Consider the following 15654-nt stretch of genomic DNA (forward strand, 5'->3'; position numbering starts at 1 on the left):
GTTCTCAAGTATCCATGTCTGAAGGAGCCAGGTAGCATCACAGGCTACGAGGGATGGAAAGCAAGTATCAAGTACAAACTTGGAAACTACAGATCAAAGCTTCGTAGGGCAGGCTGTAATGAGGTAAATGTAAACAGGAAAAGAAAAGGGGGAGATGGAGAGGACAGTCCTTTCACCCTTAAAAAGCCCAAACGTGGAGAGGTCAATCATGTCCCAGATTATCCACAACACCATGATGATTCTACTCTTGAAGAGGAAAGAGTTGCTCTGGTCAATGAAATGCAGAGGAAACAAAAGAACATGACAGTCATACGGCAGAAGATGGCGCTGACATTTTCCCTCAGGCGGAGAGAGGTCGTGGACTGTCAACCTTTGGTATCTAAGGTCCGGAGAGGTGGCCTGCACTGTTTTCCTCTGAGGAGGTGAGGCTGTCCTAGGCACAAGTTATTATACTAGATTGACTATAATTGAAGAAGTACAGTACCAGTATTTGCTGGGGTAATGTATTGGCAAACTTTATTCTACCTTGCGCTACCACTCCACTCAAGGCCCCTCCAACACACTGCACCCACTACACCCACTCCAAAAATGTGCAATGCCAGTGTTTTTGTTATGTTCTGACCATTAACTGACTTAATGTTGAGAACTGACATCTTGAAAGAATTTAGGTTTTCTTGTAAACCATAACCAGATAAAAAATGATTTAACTTGTATTTGTGTGCGTCCGTCTAATGCCACCGCACCTTCTGAAACACCCAGGAGAAACATTTTTTCCACAACTATTTTATATTTAACATGGTGTAAACTTTTAAGATGTCCCAAAACTTTTTTCCAATATATATGTGGCCTGTATGATGTACAGGGTGACATCATTTAATAGATTTGGATGTGAATGAGCCGACAATACGTCATTGGACAGACCTCTGCTTGTCTTCATGCTGAGAATCATGTTCTTTAATCTTCTTTTCTGTGTCAGCAGACTGTTCCTGCTTAACCGTTTAGAGTCACATTTAAAAATGAGCGAATGTGTGATGGAAGAGGAAGAGAGAGCAGAGTCCGTAGTGCCCAGCTGTGTGTCCATGAAGAGCGACTGGTCCAAAGGGCAGTCTAAAAACTTCGGTATTGGACCTCAAGGCTCACCTTTAAAGTAAGGTTTTCTGAACCACATAACTCTGCCTTAGAACATTTCACAACCATACAAAACATCATTTTGTGGGTATTAGCCTCCACTATCGTGAAAAATTTAATTCATCAGGTCCTTAAAATGAAACGGTGCACCAACATGTCAGGCGTTGGCTCCCATTAACTCCCATGTTAATTTTAGTGTGGAACCTGCCTGGAACATCTGGTCCACAGAAAAAGCAAAACAGCTCACAGAACTGGTCCAGTTTAGACCCAAGAATGACAATAAGTTATGAAAATGTGTGACGCAGTAGAACAATGGACGAACTTTCTATTGGCCATTGACAGTTTCACTCATTTTCATCAGAATTCATCAAAAATATTCAAACCCACAAACTACACACAGAATCGCAAAGTTTAGAGCTTAAAGGGAGCGACAGGTGAAGATTTAAAGCTCAACGCAGCTGAAGAAGTTCCAAAAAGGAGAAATATCATGTGGTGCTTTACCGCCACCCGGTGGACAGGCGTGGAACTGCAGACAATAGTTAAACGCGCTCCGACACATTCTGACCTCTGCTGCTCCTCCTGGACTCCAGGGCTGCAGGAATATGCTGCTTTTACAAGTCTTTAAAATCTGTCAAGCATCATAAATCGTATTTATTTATTTATTTAACTAAATCAGTTTTAATTTAAATGCAAAAACATATTTAGGGCATTAAAATAGCAAAACAACTTTTAATTTTGAACCCTCCCAGAATGCTTTTATAGTAGTGGAATATAAATCAACAGCCATAAAGTTGTTCATTAACAGAGGAAAAAGGAAAGGTAAAAGTATTCCGTTCAGACTGAGCAGGAAGACTGAAGACCGACAAGGTGAGTGTAAACGAAGAGCTTTATTGAAAAGAATTGACAGTTGTGTTTGGAGATAAAATCAAGATTTGAAAACATTTTTGTTACTATTGAAGAGCTGCATAGAGCTGAAGAATTCTTGGCTTAAGAAAATTCAACTAGACTTCATATTTAGTTTTATCACAAAATATCGTTATACATTATAAATGAATGGGTCTTATTTAACTTTCTTATAGTCTGGCTTTAGTTATAGTTGAATAGTCTTTCTAAGTGAAGTTTAGTTTATGTTTCTGCTCTTTGCTACTGATCCTAAAAGAACTTTGAACCCTCCAGAATGCTTTAATGGTAGTAATATATACGCCATGAAACTGTTGATTAGGTGTTAAAAGTTAAAGTGAAAGTATTCTGTTCAGATGAAGCAGGAAGAGCGACAAGCTGAGTGTAAAGTGAGTATTATGCTGTTAACGTTGTTAGAGAGTCTTAACAGGTATTAACAACATTTTAAAACTTTTTTGTGGCAGGTGTAAAGCTCTTAGAGTTATTAGAGTTGTTCAACAGTCCAGGTCACAGCTGGATATTTTGGTATTACCTGTCAAACAACATCTAATCGTGGGCAAGTTAGCATCTCTCAGCCGGACCAATTTAAGACAATAAATAAATAACTAAATCCACACAGGATCACAGGACACCAACAGGATTTTGGGTTCATGTTGCACGTTTTCTCACAGTGGTTTATTGTTCTATTTCGTTTCCTGTATCCGGTTCTCCTCACGGATCCACGACTACAACATGTTGCTGCAAGTGCAGAGACGTTTGCTCTGGAAAGAACTTTAGAGCACATTCAGTGCTGCAGGATGAGGGGCTGGAAAAGGTGCCAGTTCTTTTCTCACTGCAGGGAACAGTTAAAAAAAGCAGCTTAAACTCTGAAAACATGAAAATTATACAGAGACATCATTGATTTATTGATTCAGTTGTTATCCAGAATGGATTAGAAATGTTCCTGTTTGATAAAAATGCAGTGAATTGGGATTATTTAACTCCAACCTCTCCAGATTATTTACCTTCATCACAGTCTCATCACTATTTCTGATGTTTCCTCAGGATGGACGAGGACAGAGCAGAGTCCACAGTGTCCAGCTGGGTGTCCCTGAAGAGTGACCAGTCCAAAGGTGGAGGAATAAACTTCAGAAGTTCAGAGGAAATGTAAGAAAACTAAAGCGTGATGATGTGTTTGTGTGGCACCCTTTAAACTTCGGTATTGGACCTCAAGGCTCACCTTTAAAGTAAGGTTTTCTGAACCACATAACTCTGCCTTAGAACATTTCACAACCACACAAAACATCATTTTGTAGGTATTAGCCTCTACTATCGTGAAAAATGAAATTCATCAGGTCCTTAAAATGAAACGGTGCACCAACATGTCAGGCGTTCGCTCCCATTAACTCCCATGTTAATTTTAGTGTGGTAAATCTTTTAAAACTGAAAATTGCTTGTGTTTTTAACTGCTCATTTCTCCTACATGGGTTAACATCATCTCACAAAAATTCCTAGGCATATATTTTAAAGTTTCCCAACAATATCCATCATTGCAGAGTGCTCCAGCTCTCCATTTAGATACGGATGGGTAAGACATGGCAGGTCTGTGCAGCTTGTTCTGCCACACTGTTCCACCACATGTCATGAAAATTCATTAAAAAGTCTATTTATAAGGCTCCTGGTTCTAATAAACCCATAGACAACAATATCAGTCATTTCTAAATGGTTGAAATAAGCTTTTGAATACGCGTGACCTCTGTGCTATTTAATGATCACTTTCAGAGACCAGACGACTGTATTTGGAGCATAAATGGAGAACTTTTGTTCTATTCTATGAGTTTATATTCCTGATTTGGCACTTTTATTTTTAACATAAATTCACAATGAGGAAAAGCCACTAAACACTTAGATCAAATACACTTTTCTCCAACTAAACGAGCTTGTTAGAACCTAAATAACTTTATATATTTTGCTCAGTGTTCATTCAATCTTCAACTGTCAGAGCAAACTGAAAGTAGAAGTGAACGCAGCCTTTCTTAGGCGTTGCTAACGCCCAGTAGACATGTATAACCACTATTCCCATTTTTGACAGGTGTCAGAAACGGTCTGCTTCCATTGGAGATTCCTCCTGTCCCGAGGGTGAAAACAAACGGAGAACTGAACTGCAGACCGCCGACCTGAACAACAGCGTCTCACGTAAGCTCGTACATTTGTATTTATAAGATACTTTTGGGTCGGAATAAAGGAACAACTTGTATATTTACAATGTGCAAGAGAAGATCCAGAGAGCTCTTGTTTGGTTCCACTGGAACCCCTGGACCCTCTGAAGACCTTCCTAAATGCTTAGACAGTATTTAGCAACATTTAGTCATTTAGTTCTGGAAAGTGTTAAAGAGCTGAAGGCAGGTGACCTTTACAGGACAATGGGTCTGCTGAGTATGATGTGTTTGGAGAAGGTTTGATGTGTTTTTCTAAATATCATCCAGCTTTTACCAGCTGTTTAGTCCAAGCAAACTCTTGGAAGACATGGAAATGGTTGTTATAGACTAAATTACATTGAAACCCAATGAAATAAAAGAATAGGTGTACATAAGAAGACATAACATTTCAAACTGACAGTAAGATGGGTCATGACCCGACTGTTGCTTCTATCATTCAAACATGACAGAATATTTTCCAGTTGAGGACATCTGTGTTACTGCTGTAGATGACAATTGTAAAAGGATTTAAAAGATTGTTTGTTTCAGAGGGTGGTGAACTGCAGGAGGTGATAGAAGGTCATAAGATGAGTCTGAAGAGAAGATGTGAACATGTGACTGAAGGAACTCATGAAGCAGGAAGTGGAACCCTGCTGAACAAGATCTACACTGAGCTCTACATCACTGAGGGACAAAGTGAGGAGGTGGACACACAACATGAGGTGAGACAGCTTGAGAGAACCTCCCAGAAGAACATCCAGGACACTCCAATCAAGTGCCAGGACATCTTCAAAGTCTTATCTGAGCAACAGAGACACATCAGAGTGGTTCTGACCAACGGTGTCGCCGGCGTTGGAAAAACCTTCTCAGTGCAGAAGTTCAGTCTGGACTGGGCAGAAGGTTTGGAGAACCAAGACATCAGTCTGGTGCTTCCGCTCTCATGGAGGGAGCTGAACTTGATCAGAGATGAGCAGCACAGTCTTCTCTCACTGCTTCATGTTTTCCATCCAACATTACAGAAGATCAGAGCAGAAGATCTGACTGTCTGGAAACTTCTGTTCATCTTTGATGGCCTGGATGAAAGCAGGTTTTCACTGGGTTTCAACAAGCATCGGTCATCTCTGATGTCACACAAGTATCGTCCGTTGGCGTGCTCCTGGTGAACCTCATCCAGGGGAACCTGCTTCCCTCAGCTCTCATCTGGATCACCTCCAGACCTGCAGCAGCCCATCAGATTCCTCCCTCGTGTGTTGACAGGATCACAGAAGTACGAGGCTTCACTGACTCCCAGAAGGAGGAGTACTTCAGGAGGAGGTTCAGTGATGAAGATCTGTCCAAGAGAATCATCTCACACATCAAGGCCTCCAGGAGCCTCCACATCATGTGTCTGATCCCAGTTTTCTGCTGGATCACTGCTATAGTTCTGGAGGACATGATGACCAGAGACCAGAGAGGAGAGCTGCCCCAAACCCTGACTGACCTCTACTCACACTTCCTGAGGGTTCAGATGAAGAGGAAGAAGCAGAAGTATGGAGGAAAGCAGAGACCAGAGGAACTGACTGAGGCTGATAAAGAACTCCTTCTGAAGTTGGGTTGGCTGGCGTTTGAACATCTGGAGAAAGGAAACATCATGTTCTACTCAGAAGACCTGGAGCGATGTGCACTGGACGTCTCCGAGGTGTCGGTGTACTCAGGAGTTTGTACAGAGATCTTCAAGAGAGAGAGTGTGATCTTCCAGAAATCAGTCTACTGCTTTGTTCATCTGAGCGTTCAGGAGTTTCTGGCTGCCGTCTACATGTTCCACCGTTACACCAGGAAAGACACAGCGGTTATAAGTCAGTTCCTAGAATATTCTGAACCAGTCACATCTCTTGATGGCTTCCTCAGGAGAGCACTAATGAAATCTCTTGAAAGGTGAAAATGGCCACCTGGACTTGTTTGTTCGCTTCCTTCATGGTCTCTCTCTGGAGTCCAATCAGAGGATCTTGGGTGGACTGTTGGATCAGACGGAGAACCACCCAGAAACCATCCAGAAGGTCCTCAACAACCTGAAGAAGAGAACAGTGATGGAATCTCCCCAGACAGAAGCATCAACATCTTCCACTGTCTGATGGAGATGAAGGATCAGTCAGTCCATCAGGAGATCCAAGAGTTCCTGAAGTCAGAGAGGAAATCAGAGGAGACTGTCAGAGATCCACTGTTCAGCTCTGGCCTACCTGCTGCAGATGTCAGAGGAGGTTCTGGATGAGCTGAACCTGCAGCAGTACAACACCTCAGATGAGGGACGACGTCGCCTGATTCCAGCTGTGAGGAACTGCAGGAAGTTCCAGTAAGTAAGATTTTAGGGCCGGACATCGGCGTTTAAATCAAGCGAGTGGATCATGTCAGGTAGCAATACCCCCTCCAGTGGTCATTCCTTCAATTCTTTATCTCCATTGCAGCGTCCATAAATTAAAAACAACAACAATTCATCCAGAAATGTTCAACACTGGCTGGATATAAGTTCAAAGGTCAATCCAGACAAACCAACATAAGGCAGGAATAATAGGAGCCACAAGTTAACTGACTATCATGAAATTACTGTCATGTCATTAAATCACTTTTGTTTGTTTGTATACATCGTATTCTAACGACAGAAAAACACATTTTAACTAATGACACGTGACTATTTTGCTTCATTTGTTCAACGTAAAAACAGCCGGCCTCGTTGGTTTAAATGGGTGTTTTAGGTCTTTGTGGCGGTCCGTTTGGAGCCTTTATGTGACCCACAAAGTTGTTTGAGCTTTCCACACCCGTTAGGTGGCAACTTCATCACTAGCAACAAAAGGTGCAGTGAAATGATTTGAAGGGAAACAGGCAGATAGAACAGAAGCTGAGGGCAATCGATGCAACCAGAGACTCTGATGTCATCGATCGGATCGCTGAATTAAGACTTGACGCACCATCGTACAAATTGGATGAAATGCAAAATATCCAAAGAGCCGATAGACAGATAAAAAGATGCACGTTTCTTTAAACCATTTGCTACAATCATTTTAAATATTGAGTAATTATGAGCTGTTCTAAAATAAGACAAATGTTGAGAATAATTCAGTTGCATTTCAGATCTGATGGTCGTTCAAACTGTTGCTCTACGGTGTTGAATTTAGCTTTTCCAGGAAATGAGCTACATTTGTGTTGAGGTAGATTCTCAGATAAGTTGATGAGAAATCCCAAAGTTTGACTCACTATTTTTGTTCATACACAACAGACTGTCTGATAGTTTTCTTTCAACGAGTGATTGGGAAGTTGGACCTCAGCAATGACGTCAAACCCTTCTCATCTACGGGAGCTGAGCTTAAGATGGAACAAAGCCTGACAGATGCCGGAGTAAAGTTACTGTCTTCTGGAATGATGCATCCAAACTGCAGACTGGAGGCGCTCAGGTCAGGAGGCCTCTGTTGGTCTTTTCTAAATTTCTTTACATTTTCTGCTTTTCTCTTCATTTTCAGATTTAGAAATGTGTTTTTATTTGCCCCATTTATTCCTTTTCCAGGCTGTGGTTCTGCAGTTTATCAGAGATCAGCTGTGGCTCTCTGGCCTCGGCGCTGAGGTCCCATCCCTCCCATCTGAGGGTTCTGGACCTGAGCTACATCAGTCTAGAGGATCCAGGAGTGAAGCTGCTCTGTGGTGCTCTCCAGGATCCTCTCTGTGAGCTGGAGACTCTCAGGTCAGCTTCCTTTTATCTTCGACATAACAACTAAACAATGAAAGGCTTCAAGATAAACTCCATTGACTTTTGGAGAAGAGAAGTGTAGTATGAATTTAAATGAGCCATGAAAGTCAATTTTATAGATACTTTTTAACTATGTTGTTGCTGTAATATCCCAGTTTATCAGTGGGGGTCCAGAGCTCTCCTGACTCCAAGGGCCCTGATTAAATAATGAAATAAAATGAAATAATGATTTTGAGCAAGTGTAATATGACTTTTCCTCCAATAAGAGATCATTTCTTGCCATGATTCCTTATCCAGACTGAGCAGCTGCAGGTTATCAGAGATCAGCTGTGGCTCTCGGCGCTGAGGTCCAATCCCTCCCATCTCAGAGAACTGGACCTGAGTAGGAACCACCTGGAGGATCCAGGGGTGAAGCAGCTCTGTGGTGCTCTCCAGGATCCTCTCTGTAAGCTGGAGACTCTCAGGTCAGTCAGAGATGATCCAGTACTTTCCCAGGTGTAACTAGTTAGACAATAACTGTTTACATGTTTGATCTTTGTTATAAACGTAGTGTTACAGTTCTCAGAAAAAGACCACACAGGACAGATTTGCAGTATTAAATTGGTTGTGGAATCTGTCCCATGTGAGGATGGTCATCAATGACTAGAAAGGAAGTATCAGTTGTAGATTTGTCTTGTTTTATTTTAGGCTGGCCACAAAACCGCCCAAACATTCAGACCAATCAAAAATGGTTCTTCCTGTCTTTTAAGATCAGAAGGAAAACTAGAACCCCAAAAAGAAAGCTGCTGCAGTGTGCCATGCCCCTTCTCTACTGAGAAAAGCCATCCCAAAAAAGAGAAAAGCCCAAGTGTGAAGTGAGCCCCTGTTAAACCTTGGTACCGAAAGCCTGCAGTCATTCTCATCTGAGGTGGCTTCATTCCAGCCAGAAGCCCAAACCTGCCTCCCTCTTAAAGGGGCAGCAGGTCAGTCCAACCACAGAAACCTTCATGAAGATCAGAAGCTTTCAGCATCCACAATTGTTGCACCTCACTTCCATTGGAGTCCAAATCAGAAGTCAACAAGTTGATTCTACACCGATTCTACACAATGCAACCATTTTAAAAAGGTTTCCATCCATACGTTTTCACACATTTTTAGATAAATCTGTTTGTTCATCACCTCCTTCTGTTGTAATGGTCATTAAAGAAAATGACCTTATTGGAGTTTTTCTCCTCACAAATATGACTTTCTATGAACGATGCAATAACGCAGCTTGCAATCTAAGACAATATGGAAGTATGTGTATATAATAGTAGTGGAAGTAGCTCATAAAATAATACATTTGCTCTTCTCATCGAATCTCTCTATGTTATTAAAGAAAAACCTGCTCTTAGTCAACACATCTAAGACATCAACCAAAAATCCTAATTTTCTACATCTAATATAAAACAGTAGAGAAGAGTCTTTCTGCAGAGACACTGGTGGCAGGAATGCAGAAGTATCACCTGCTCAACTTGGAAGGTGGAGCAGAAACCACCAGCTGAGAAGGTCCTCAGCCAGAGGAAGTGGTGGAGAACCATGAAACTTGCTCAGCTCCACCTCAGCTCCAGAGACGGGCTGAGCTGGAGCTGTGGCACCAGGTATCGCCCAGAAGAGCCTCCAACAAACAAGCTCTTCTCTTGGGAGGAGAGGGCTTTGAATCTCAGCTCAGTGTGCTTGTCTCTAGTAGGTGGCAGCTGCACCTTTTCCTGAGCTCCTTGTTGATGCCCTGAGGGGAATTGATGCTCCTGCAATGTTTTCTGGCAGCATTGAGCTTGCAGTGGGGCAATCAAACACACTGTGGGGGGGCTCTCTTTCCTTCTCTCATCTGGAGAACAAGTGACACCAGCTGCCAATCATTGTTGGAGAAATGTGCAGTCAGGGGAACGATGCGTCCAGACTATAGCCACCCTTCCAGCATCCAGCAGTGTCTAAAACCTTTGATTTGGTTTCACCAGAGAGTGTAGGGATTGCAGGGTCGCTGCAGCATCGCCCACAAGCTATCAGGAGTGGGTCGCTTTGTCCCAACTCCTGACAAGAGTTGAGTGCTATTGAAAAATGTGGTCTCACAAACTTGGAAGGTATTTTGACCCACACACACTTTACATACGCTGTAGATCTTGTCCAACCGCCCTGAAAGAACCCAAAATAGGAACATACGGCAGATAAGCCGGTGCAGGACCAGAGGTTTGTTGCTTGTAAGCTGTGTTTTGTTCTGGTACATGTTGATTTTTATTTGTTTTCTCTCAAAATAATTGTTATTTTAGTCTGAGTGGCTGCAGTTTATCAGAGACCAGCTGTGATTCTGTGGCCTCAGCTCTGAAGTCCAACCTCTCCCATCTGAGGGTTCTGGACCCGAGCTTCAACACGTTGCAGGATTCAGGAGTGAAGCGGCTCTGTTCTGGACTGGAGAGTCCAAACTGTAAACTGGAGAGGCTCAGGTCAGTCTTCATGTTTCTACCTATATACCAGCTGCTAAGATGGTGAAGTGAGGCTGTTCTCAACACTGCTGTGATGCACCACATTAAAAAAATTCCTTGGAATATCGTGAATTCAGGTCTGACCCAACTAAGAACTAACGTAGGTTTAGTACTGACGCAGATACATGCAGACCTGCACCGTATAACCTCATCCTGCATTTTTCAGATTGATTTGCTGCAGCTTGTCAGAGATCAGCTGTGGCTCTCTGGCCTCGGCGCTGAGGTCCAATCCCTCCCATCTCAGAGAACTGGACCTGAGTCAGAACCAGCTGCAGGATTCAGGAGTGAAGCTGCTCTGTGGTTTTCTCCACTTTCCAAACTGCCGACTGGAAACTCTGAGGTAAACACCATTCTCAAAAATGTCCATTATTCATCCGAGGGTCCTCACACTTTCTGAGTGTGTGTGTTGTGCCCAGTTCCTTCAGGAGGGAGGGCCACACGGGGACCACTTATTCATGATAAATTGGTTCAAGGACAATGAAAAAGCCGACAGATGGTAACCAAAATTAGACAAAACTAGGTGAGGGTGCCTGGTAGACACCAGCCAACGAGGAGGGAGATGGTGAGGGAGACAGGAAGTCATCTAAGACAGGTTGTGCCTTTAAAGATGAGCCCCAGGTGAGATGGATCTCCATGATGAGATGGGAGGGAAAGAGGTGGGAGAACCTGGGAAGAGTGAGGGCCAGAACAATATATATTCTCCTCTGGAACAGTGCAAACCTGAGAGGTTGGAATTGTGGTAATTACATATTACTATCATTTTTTAACCTGTAACTAAATTAAATACAGTATTTACAGATCATGCCTTTGATTAACCTTTCAGATGAATACTGGTTTCACTTATGTCTGTGTAAATTCTCAGTCATCCAGGTCATTGTATCCAAGGTAGTTTTCTCTGTCAACTGGACTGGGTTCTTCTCTTGAAGACGTTTCGCCTTCTATCCAGAAGGCTTCTTCAGTTCTGAAATCGCTTGGGAGAGAGCTTGAAAATATATAGCCCCTGTGGACCATTTGCATGCTAATGATCCGGGTGGTCACCTGAGAGTCGTTAGCAGGGTCGTTGGTCGGGTCGTTCACCTAGTTTCTGTTGAGGTGTCTCCCCTTTGTCTGCTGGGTCACATGGTGATGAGTCACTGGGTCTCCTGGAATGGTGTGAATGTTTGTTTTGCTGTTGGAAGGAGTGGAGGACTGCATTGTATGTGGGTGATAGGAAGTGCCTCAGGCCACCACCTCTGTTCAAGGATGGTTTCTCCAATTTAACATGGATAGCTTCCTTAACCCCCCTTTCAAACCAGCGGTCTTCTCTGGCCAGTATCCTTACTTGGCTGTCCTCGAAGGAGTGCCCACTCTCCTTTAAGTGTAAGTGGACTGCTGAATCCTGACCCGAAGAGGTGGCACGTCTGTGTTGTGCCATTCTTCTGTGGAGAGGTTGTTTGGTTTCCCCAATGTACAGTTCCTTGCATTCCTCCTGGCACTGTACAGCATAGACAACATTACTTTGTTTGGGTCTTGGTGCCTGGTTTCACTTATAACCTTATAAAAGTTTCCCTTCTTTATTTAGATTAAGGCTCTGCAGCTTATCAGAGATCAGCTGTGGCTCTCTGGCCTCGGCGCTGAGGTCCAATCCCTCCCATCTCAGAGAACTGGACCTGAGTCAGAACCAGCTGAAGGATTCAGGAGTGAAGCTGCTGTCTGCTCTCGTAGAGAATCCACACTATGGGCTGGAGACATTGAGTCAGTAGCTGGTTGGAGCCAGTCAACTCCCGCTCATCTGCTGCATCACTCACTGACCACTGGTGAAGAGCATCTGTGGAAACATCTGCCGTCTACTCCCTCCATAGATGAAGAATTCAGTTTTTAAAAAGCGCTGGTGGACTTTCAGGAGATCAGTCGATGGTCGACAAAGCAGAAGCAGCTTCGCCTTGAAGTTAAATTAGTTCCTGGTATCACACAATGCATCTTTATAAAGTTCTAAATGGCTCCTCGGCCACTCTTAGAAGCATGAAAACATTCTCTTAATTGTCTCTTCAAATGTCTGTATTATACGTTACTATTTTACATCATGCCTTCAGAATCTTTAGGGTTTAGTATTTACTGTCTCTGTGACATGGAGCATTGGAATATTTCAGCTGCAGCCAGCAAAAACCCATCAGAATGACGGCTATCGGTGGGAACCGCAGCTCATTTGACTTTAGTCAGTCTGTTCAATGTTATAGGATTTATTGCCATCTAATAAAAACTATGAATAAATGTGGGAAATAGGAAATAAAAAGAAGCAAAATGACCAAATAAATCTCCCATGAATAGTGTAAATTTAAAGATGTCAAGAATGGAATATCAGCTTAAATGGAATCAAACATAAAGTGAAAAGGCCTCCTTTAAGTTTACTGCAAAAATAAACACAAAATCAAGAGCAACACGCGCCAAAAACGTCTCATTCTCTCTTCTGTCTCCACTCATTCTTTTATATTCTCTTCAGATAATGGGGACGGGGTCATGTGATAACAAAACAAGCTAATTGGGGACTATATTTTTGTTGCAAGAACTTTGGCTCTTCAGAAGTTTCTATGTTGGCTTCCACAGATTGTGCATCCACTAGAAACTCAGTGTTTTTGAGGAACTACCAGGAGTGGCTGGAGTGGAGCCCAATGACGCTATAGCTACATATAGCTACATATAGATCACCGTTATCCTCAACCCAAAAGACCACCAGTTGGCGCAGCAATACTAAAGATAGGAGGTTGTGGTCGTTGCGCAGACGCGGAGTGATATCACGCACAAACGTGCCCTATGTTCTATATCCCGTATGTTCGCGACCAAAGGGCGCACCGTATTAAAAGGTGCCGCCTCAGTTACGGGTGCTATTTCTGTATTTAACACATACATCAGGCGCTCCGGATTATAGGGCGCGGGCATGGTAAAACATACCGCTACGATAGCTTAAAACAGGCATGCTAGCGCGTATTTAGCAATTTTGCAAAAGCCGGCAAGTCGAACAACGACAACAATGTTTCCAAAATTAAAATTTTCGTATTTTTCGTATTTTGTTATTAAGCCCCGGAGGGCTGAAGCAGGACCGCTGTTAAAAATGTATCAGTCCGCGCTTCCAGTTCTGGTGCAACGTCCAGTTCTAAATGTATGAATCCGCGTATTGACGTTTCAACGTCCCATCAGTAAAGGGAGAGATTTGGATATAGTCCCCCTGAGGTGGTGTTTTTAGAGCAGTTCTTAACAACTTTCTCTTTGCCTGATAAGAGGTCCAAACATTATTTCACTTCCCTATAAAATACTCTAAAATTTGCCATTCAAGATCAGATCCCACCAGGTATAATTCATCCTCTAAATTTTCACAATTCTTATTCTGTCTGTTTTTAAACCTTTGGCAACATCAAATAAAGTACTCAACTGGTATTATGTCAGGCTGGTTTACATCCCATTAAAGAAGCCAGCAGAAATAAAGCACAACAGTTACACAGACTACGCACAATAATATAGAGGATATAAAAAACAGTGTTGAGATGGGTTTGTGTCACTTTAGTAAAATCAAAGCATTTTTCTTTATGTGCCAGCAATGAACACAATCTAAGAAGTCTTTGACACTAAACATATGGAGCTCCTATAGAACAAACTAAAGATTTGTTGTTATTAAGATAAAGAAATGCAACATTTCCCCCAGAGAAACGATGGCGATGGAAAAAGCCCTGGCTGTGTGTGTGCATCACAGCAGGCGTGGGTTCTCCTCTCTGGAGTCATGCGGGGCTCCTTTGAAGGGCAGATGAGGAGGTTGGTTACAGATTCCCCTCAGAAAGATGATTACGGTGCCAAAGGTCATCACCGGGGTAACCAGGAAGAGGCAGAGTGGGTCTACTGTACGAGCGATGCTGCTCCAGTTATCCTTCTCCTGTCAGGACCAGACATTTACGCCACTTTTGATCTTTTTAAATCAGACTTTGGGTTGAGGACTCTGTTTGAACCCTCTGAGCTCATTGTAGTCGTTCTTGTTGCGCATGTGTTTAATGATGTAGTGGCTCCATCCACAGCCGGCTTGATCTCTGCGTACAGCTGATGGCTCCTCCCTCTTCTTGTGGTTTCACAGCTCCACACAGACACCAAAGCTCAGAACTCAAATGAAGCTACTGATGCTTCTATATCTATGTGTTTAACCACATGTTCATATATCCTCTTTCATATGTTATTAAGTCATAGGTTCATATATCCTCTTTCATGTGTTATTAAGTCATAGGTTCATATATCCTCTTTCATATGGTATTAAGTCACATGTTCATATATCCTCTTTCATATGGTATTAAGTCACATGTTCATATATCTCTTTCATATGTTATTAAGTCACATGTTCATATATCCTCTTTCATACGTTATTAAGTCATATGTTCATATATCCTCTTTCATATGTTATTAAGTCATATGTTCATATATCCTCTTTCATATGTTATTGAGTCATATGTTCATATATCCTCTTTCATATGTTATTAAGTCATATGTTCATATATCCTCTTTCATATGTATTAAGTCATATGTTCATATATCCTCTTTCATATGTTATTAAGTCACATGTTCATATATCCTCTTTCATATGTTATTAAGTCACATGTTCATATATCCTCTTTCATATGGTATTAAGTCACATGTTCATATATCCTCTTTCATATGTTATTAAGTCATAGGTTCATATATCCTCTTTCATGATATTAAGTCACATGTTCATATATCCTCTTTCATATGTTATTAAGTCATCTGTTCATATATCCTCTTTCATATGTTATTAGTCACATGTTCATATATCCTCTTTCATATGTTATTAAGTCACATGCTCATATATCCTCTTCATATGTTATTAAGTCACATGTTCATATATCCTCTTTCATGTTATTAAGTCACATGTTCATATATCCTCTTTCATATGTTATTAAGTCATCTGTTCATATATCCTCTTTCATATGTTATTAGTCACATGTTCATATATCCTCTTTCATATGTTATTAAGTCACATGCTCATATATCCTCTTTCATATGTTATAAAATCGTATGTTCATATATCCTCTTTCACTTCCTGTCTTCTCAATCGTTCGTTGGTTGCATTGTGCACGGGGTGCCGTATTCACTTAATATTGAACACTTGGTGTGTTGTATTCACTTAATATTGAACACTTGGTGTGTTGTATTCACTTTAATTAAAATTCGAACACTTGGGACATTCTAGTCACCTGATAACAGT

The 15654-nt window shown here is 42.0% G+C and overlaps 1 protein-coding gene and 1 long non-coding RNA gene across 3 annotated transcripts; both read left to right on the forward strand.

Annotated features, from left to right (window-relative positions):
* The first annotated feature begins 906 nt into the window (after positions 1-906).
* Positions 907-5382, forward strand: LOC130520761 (NACHT, LRR and PYD domains-containing protein 3-like). Of its 2 annotated transcripts, XM_057024483.1 has the most exons (4): positions 907-1147; positions 3073-3174; positions 4100-4203; positions 4755-5382. In XM_057024483.1, exons 1-4 carry the CDS (start codon positions 936-938, stop codon positions 5366-5368), a joined length of 1032 nt encoding a protein of 343 aa, XP_056880463.1. In that variant the 5' UTR covers positions 907-935; the 3' UTR covers positions 5369-5382. The 2 variants fall into 2 exon arrangements, with proteins under 2 accessions (XP_056880463.1, XP_056880464.1); XM_057024484.1 differs by lacking the exon at positions 3073-3174.
* Positions 5383-8223: 2841 nt separating this feature from the next.
* LOC130520760 (uncharacterized) lies at positions 8224-12835 on the forward strand. Its single transcript, XR_008949038.1, has 3 exons — positions 8224-8384; positions 10206-10758; positions 11980-12835. It is a non-coding gene; the product is annotated as an uncharacterized LOC130520760 (long non-coding RNA).
* The last annotated feature ends 2819 nt before the right edge of the window (positions 12836-15654 follow it).

Source organism: Takifugu flavidus, unplaced genomic scaffold, assembly GCF_003711565.1.
Source record: "Takifugu flavidus isolate HTHZ2018 unplaced genomic scaffold, ASM371156v2 ctg510, whole genome shotgun sequence".
In the NCBI taxonomy this organism is placed as follows: domain Eukaryota; kingdom Metazoa; phylum Chordata; class Actinopteri; order Tetraodontiformes; family Tetraodontidae; genus Takifugu; species Takifugu flavidus.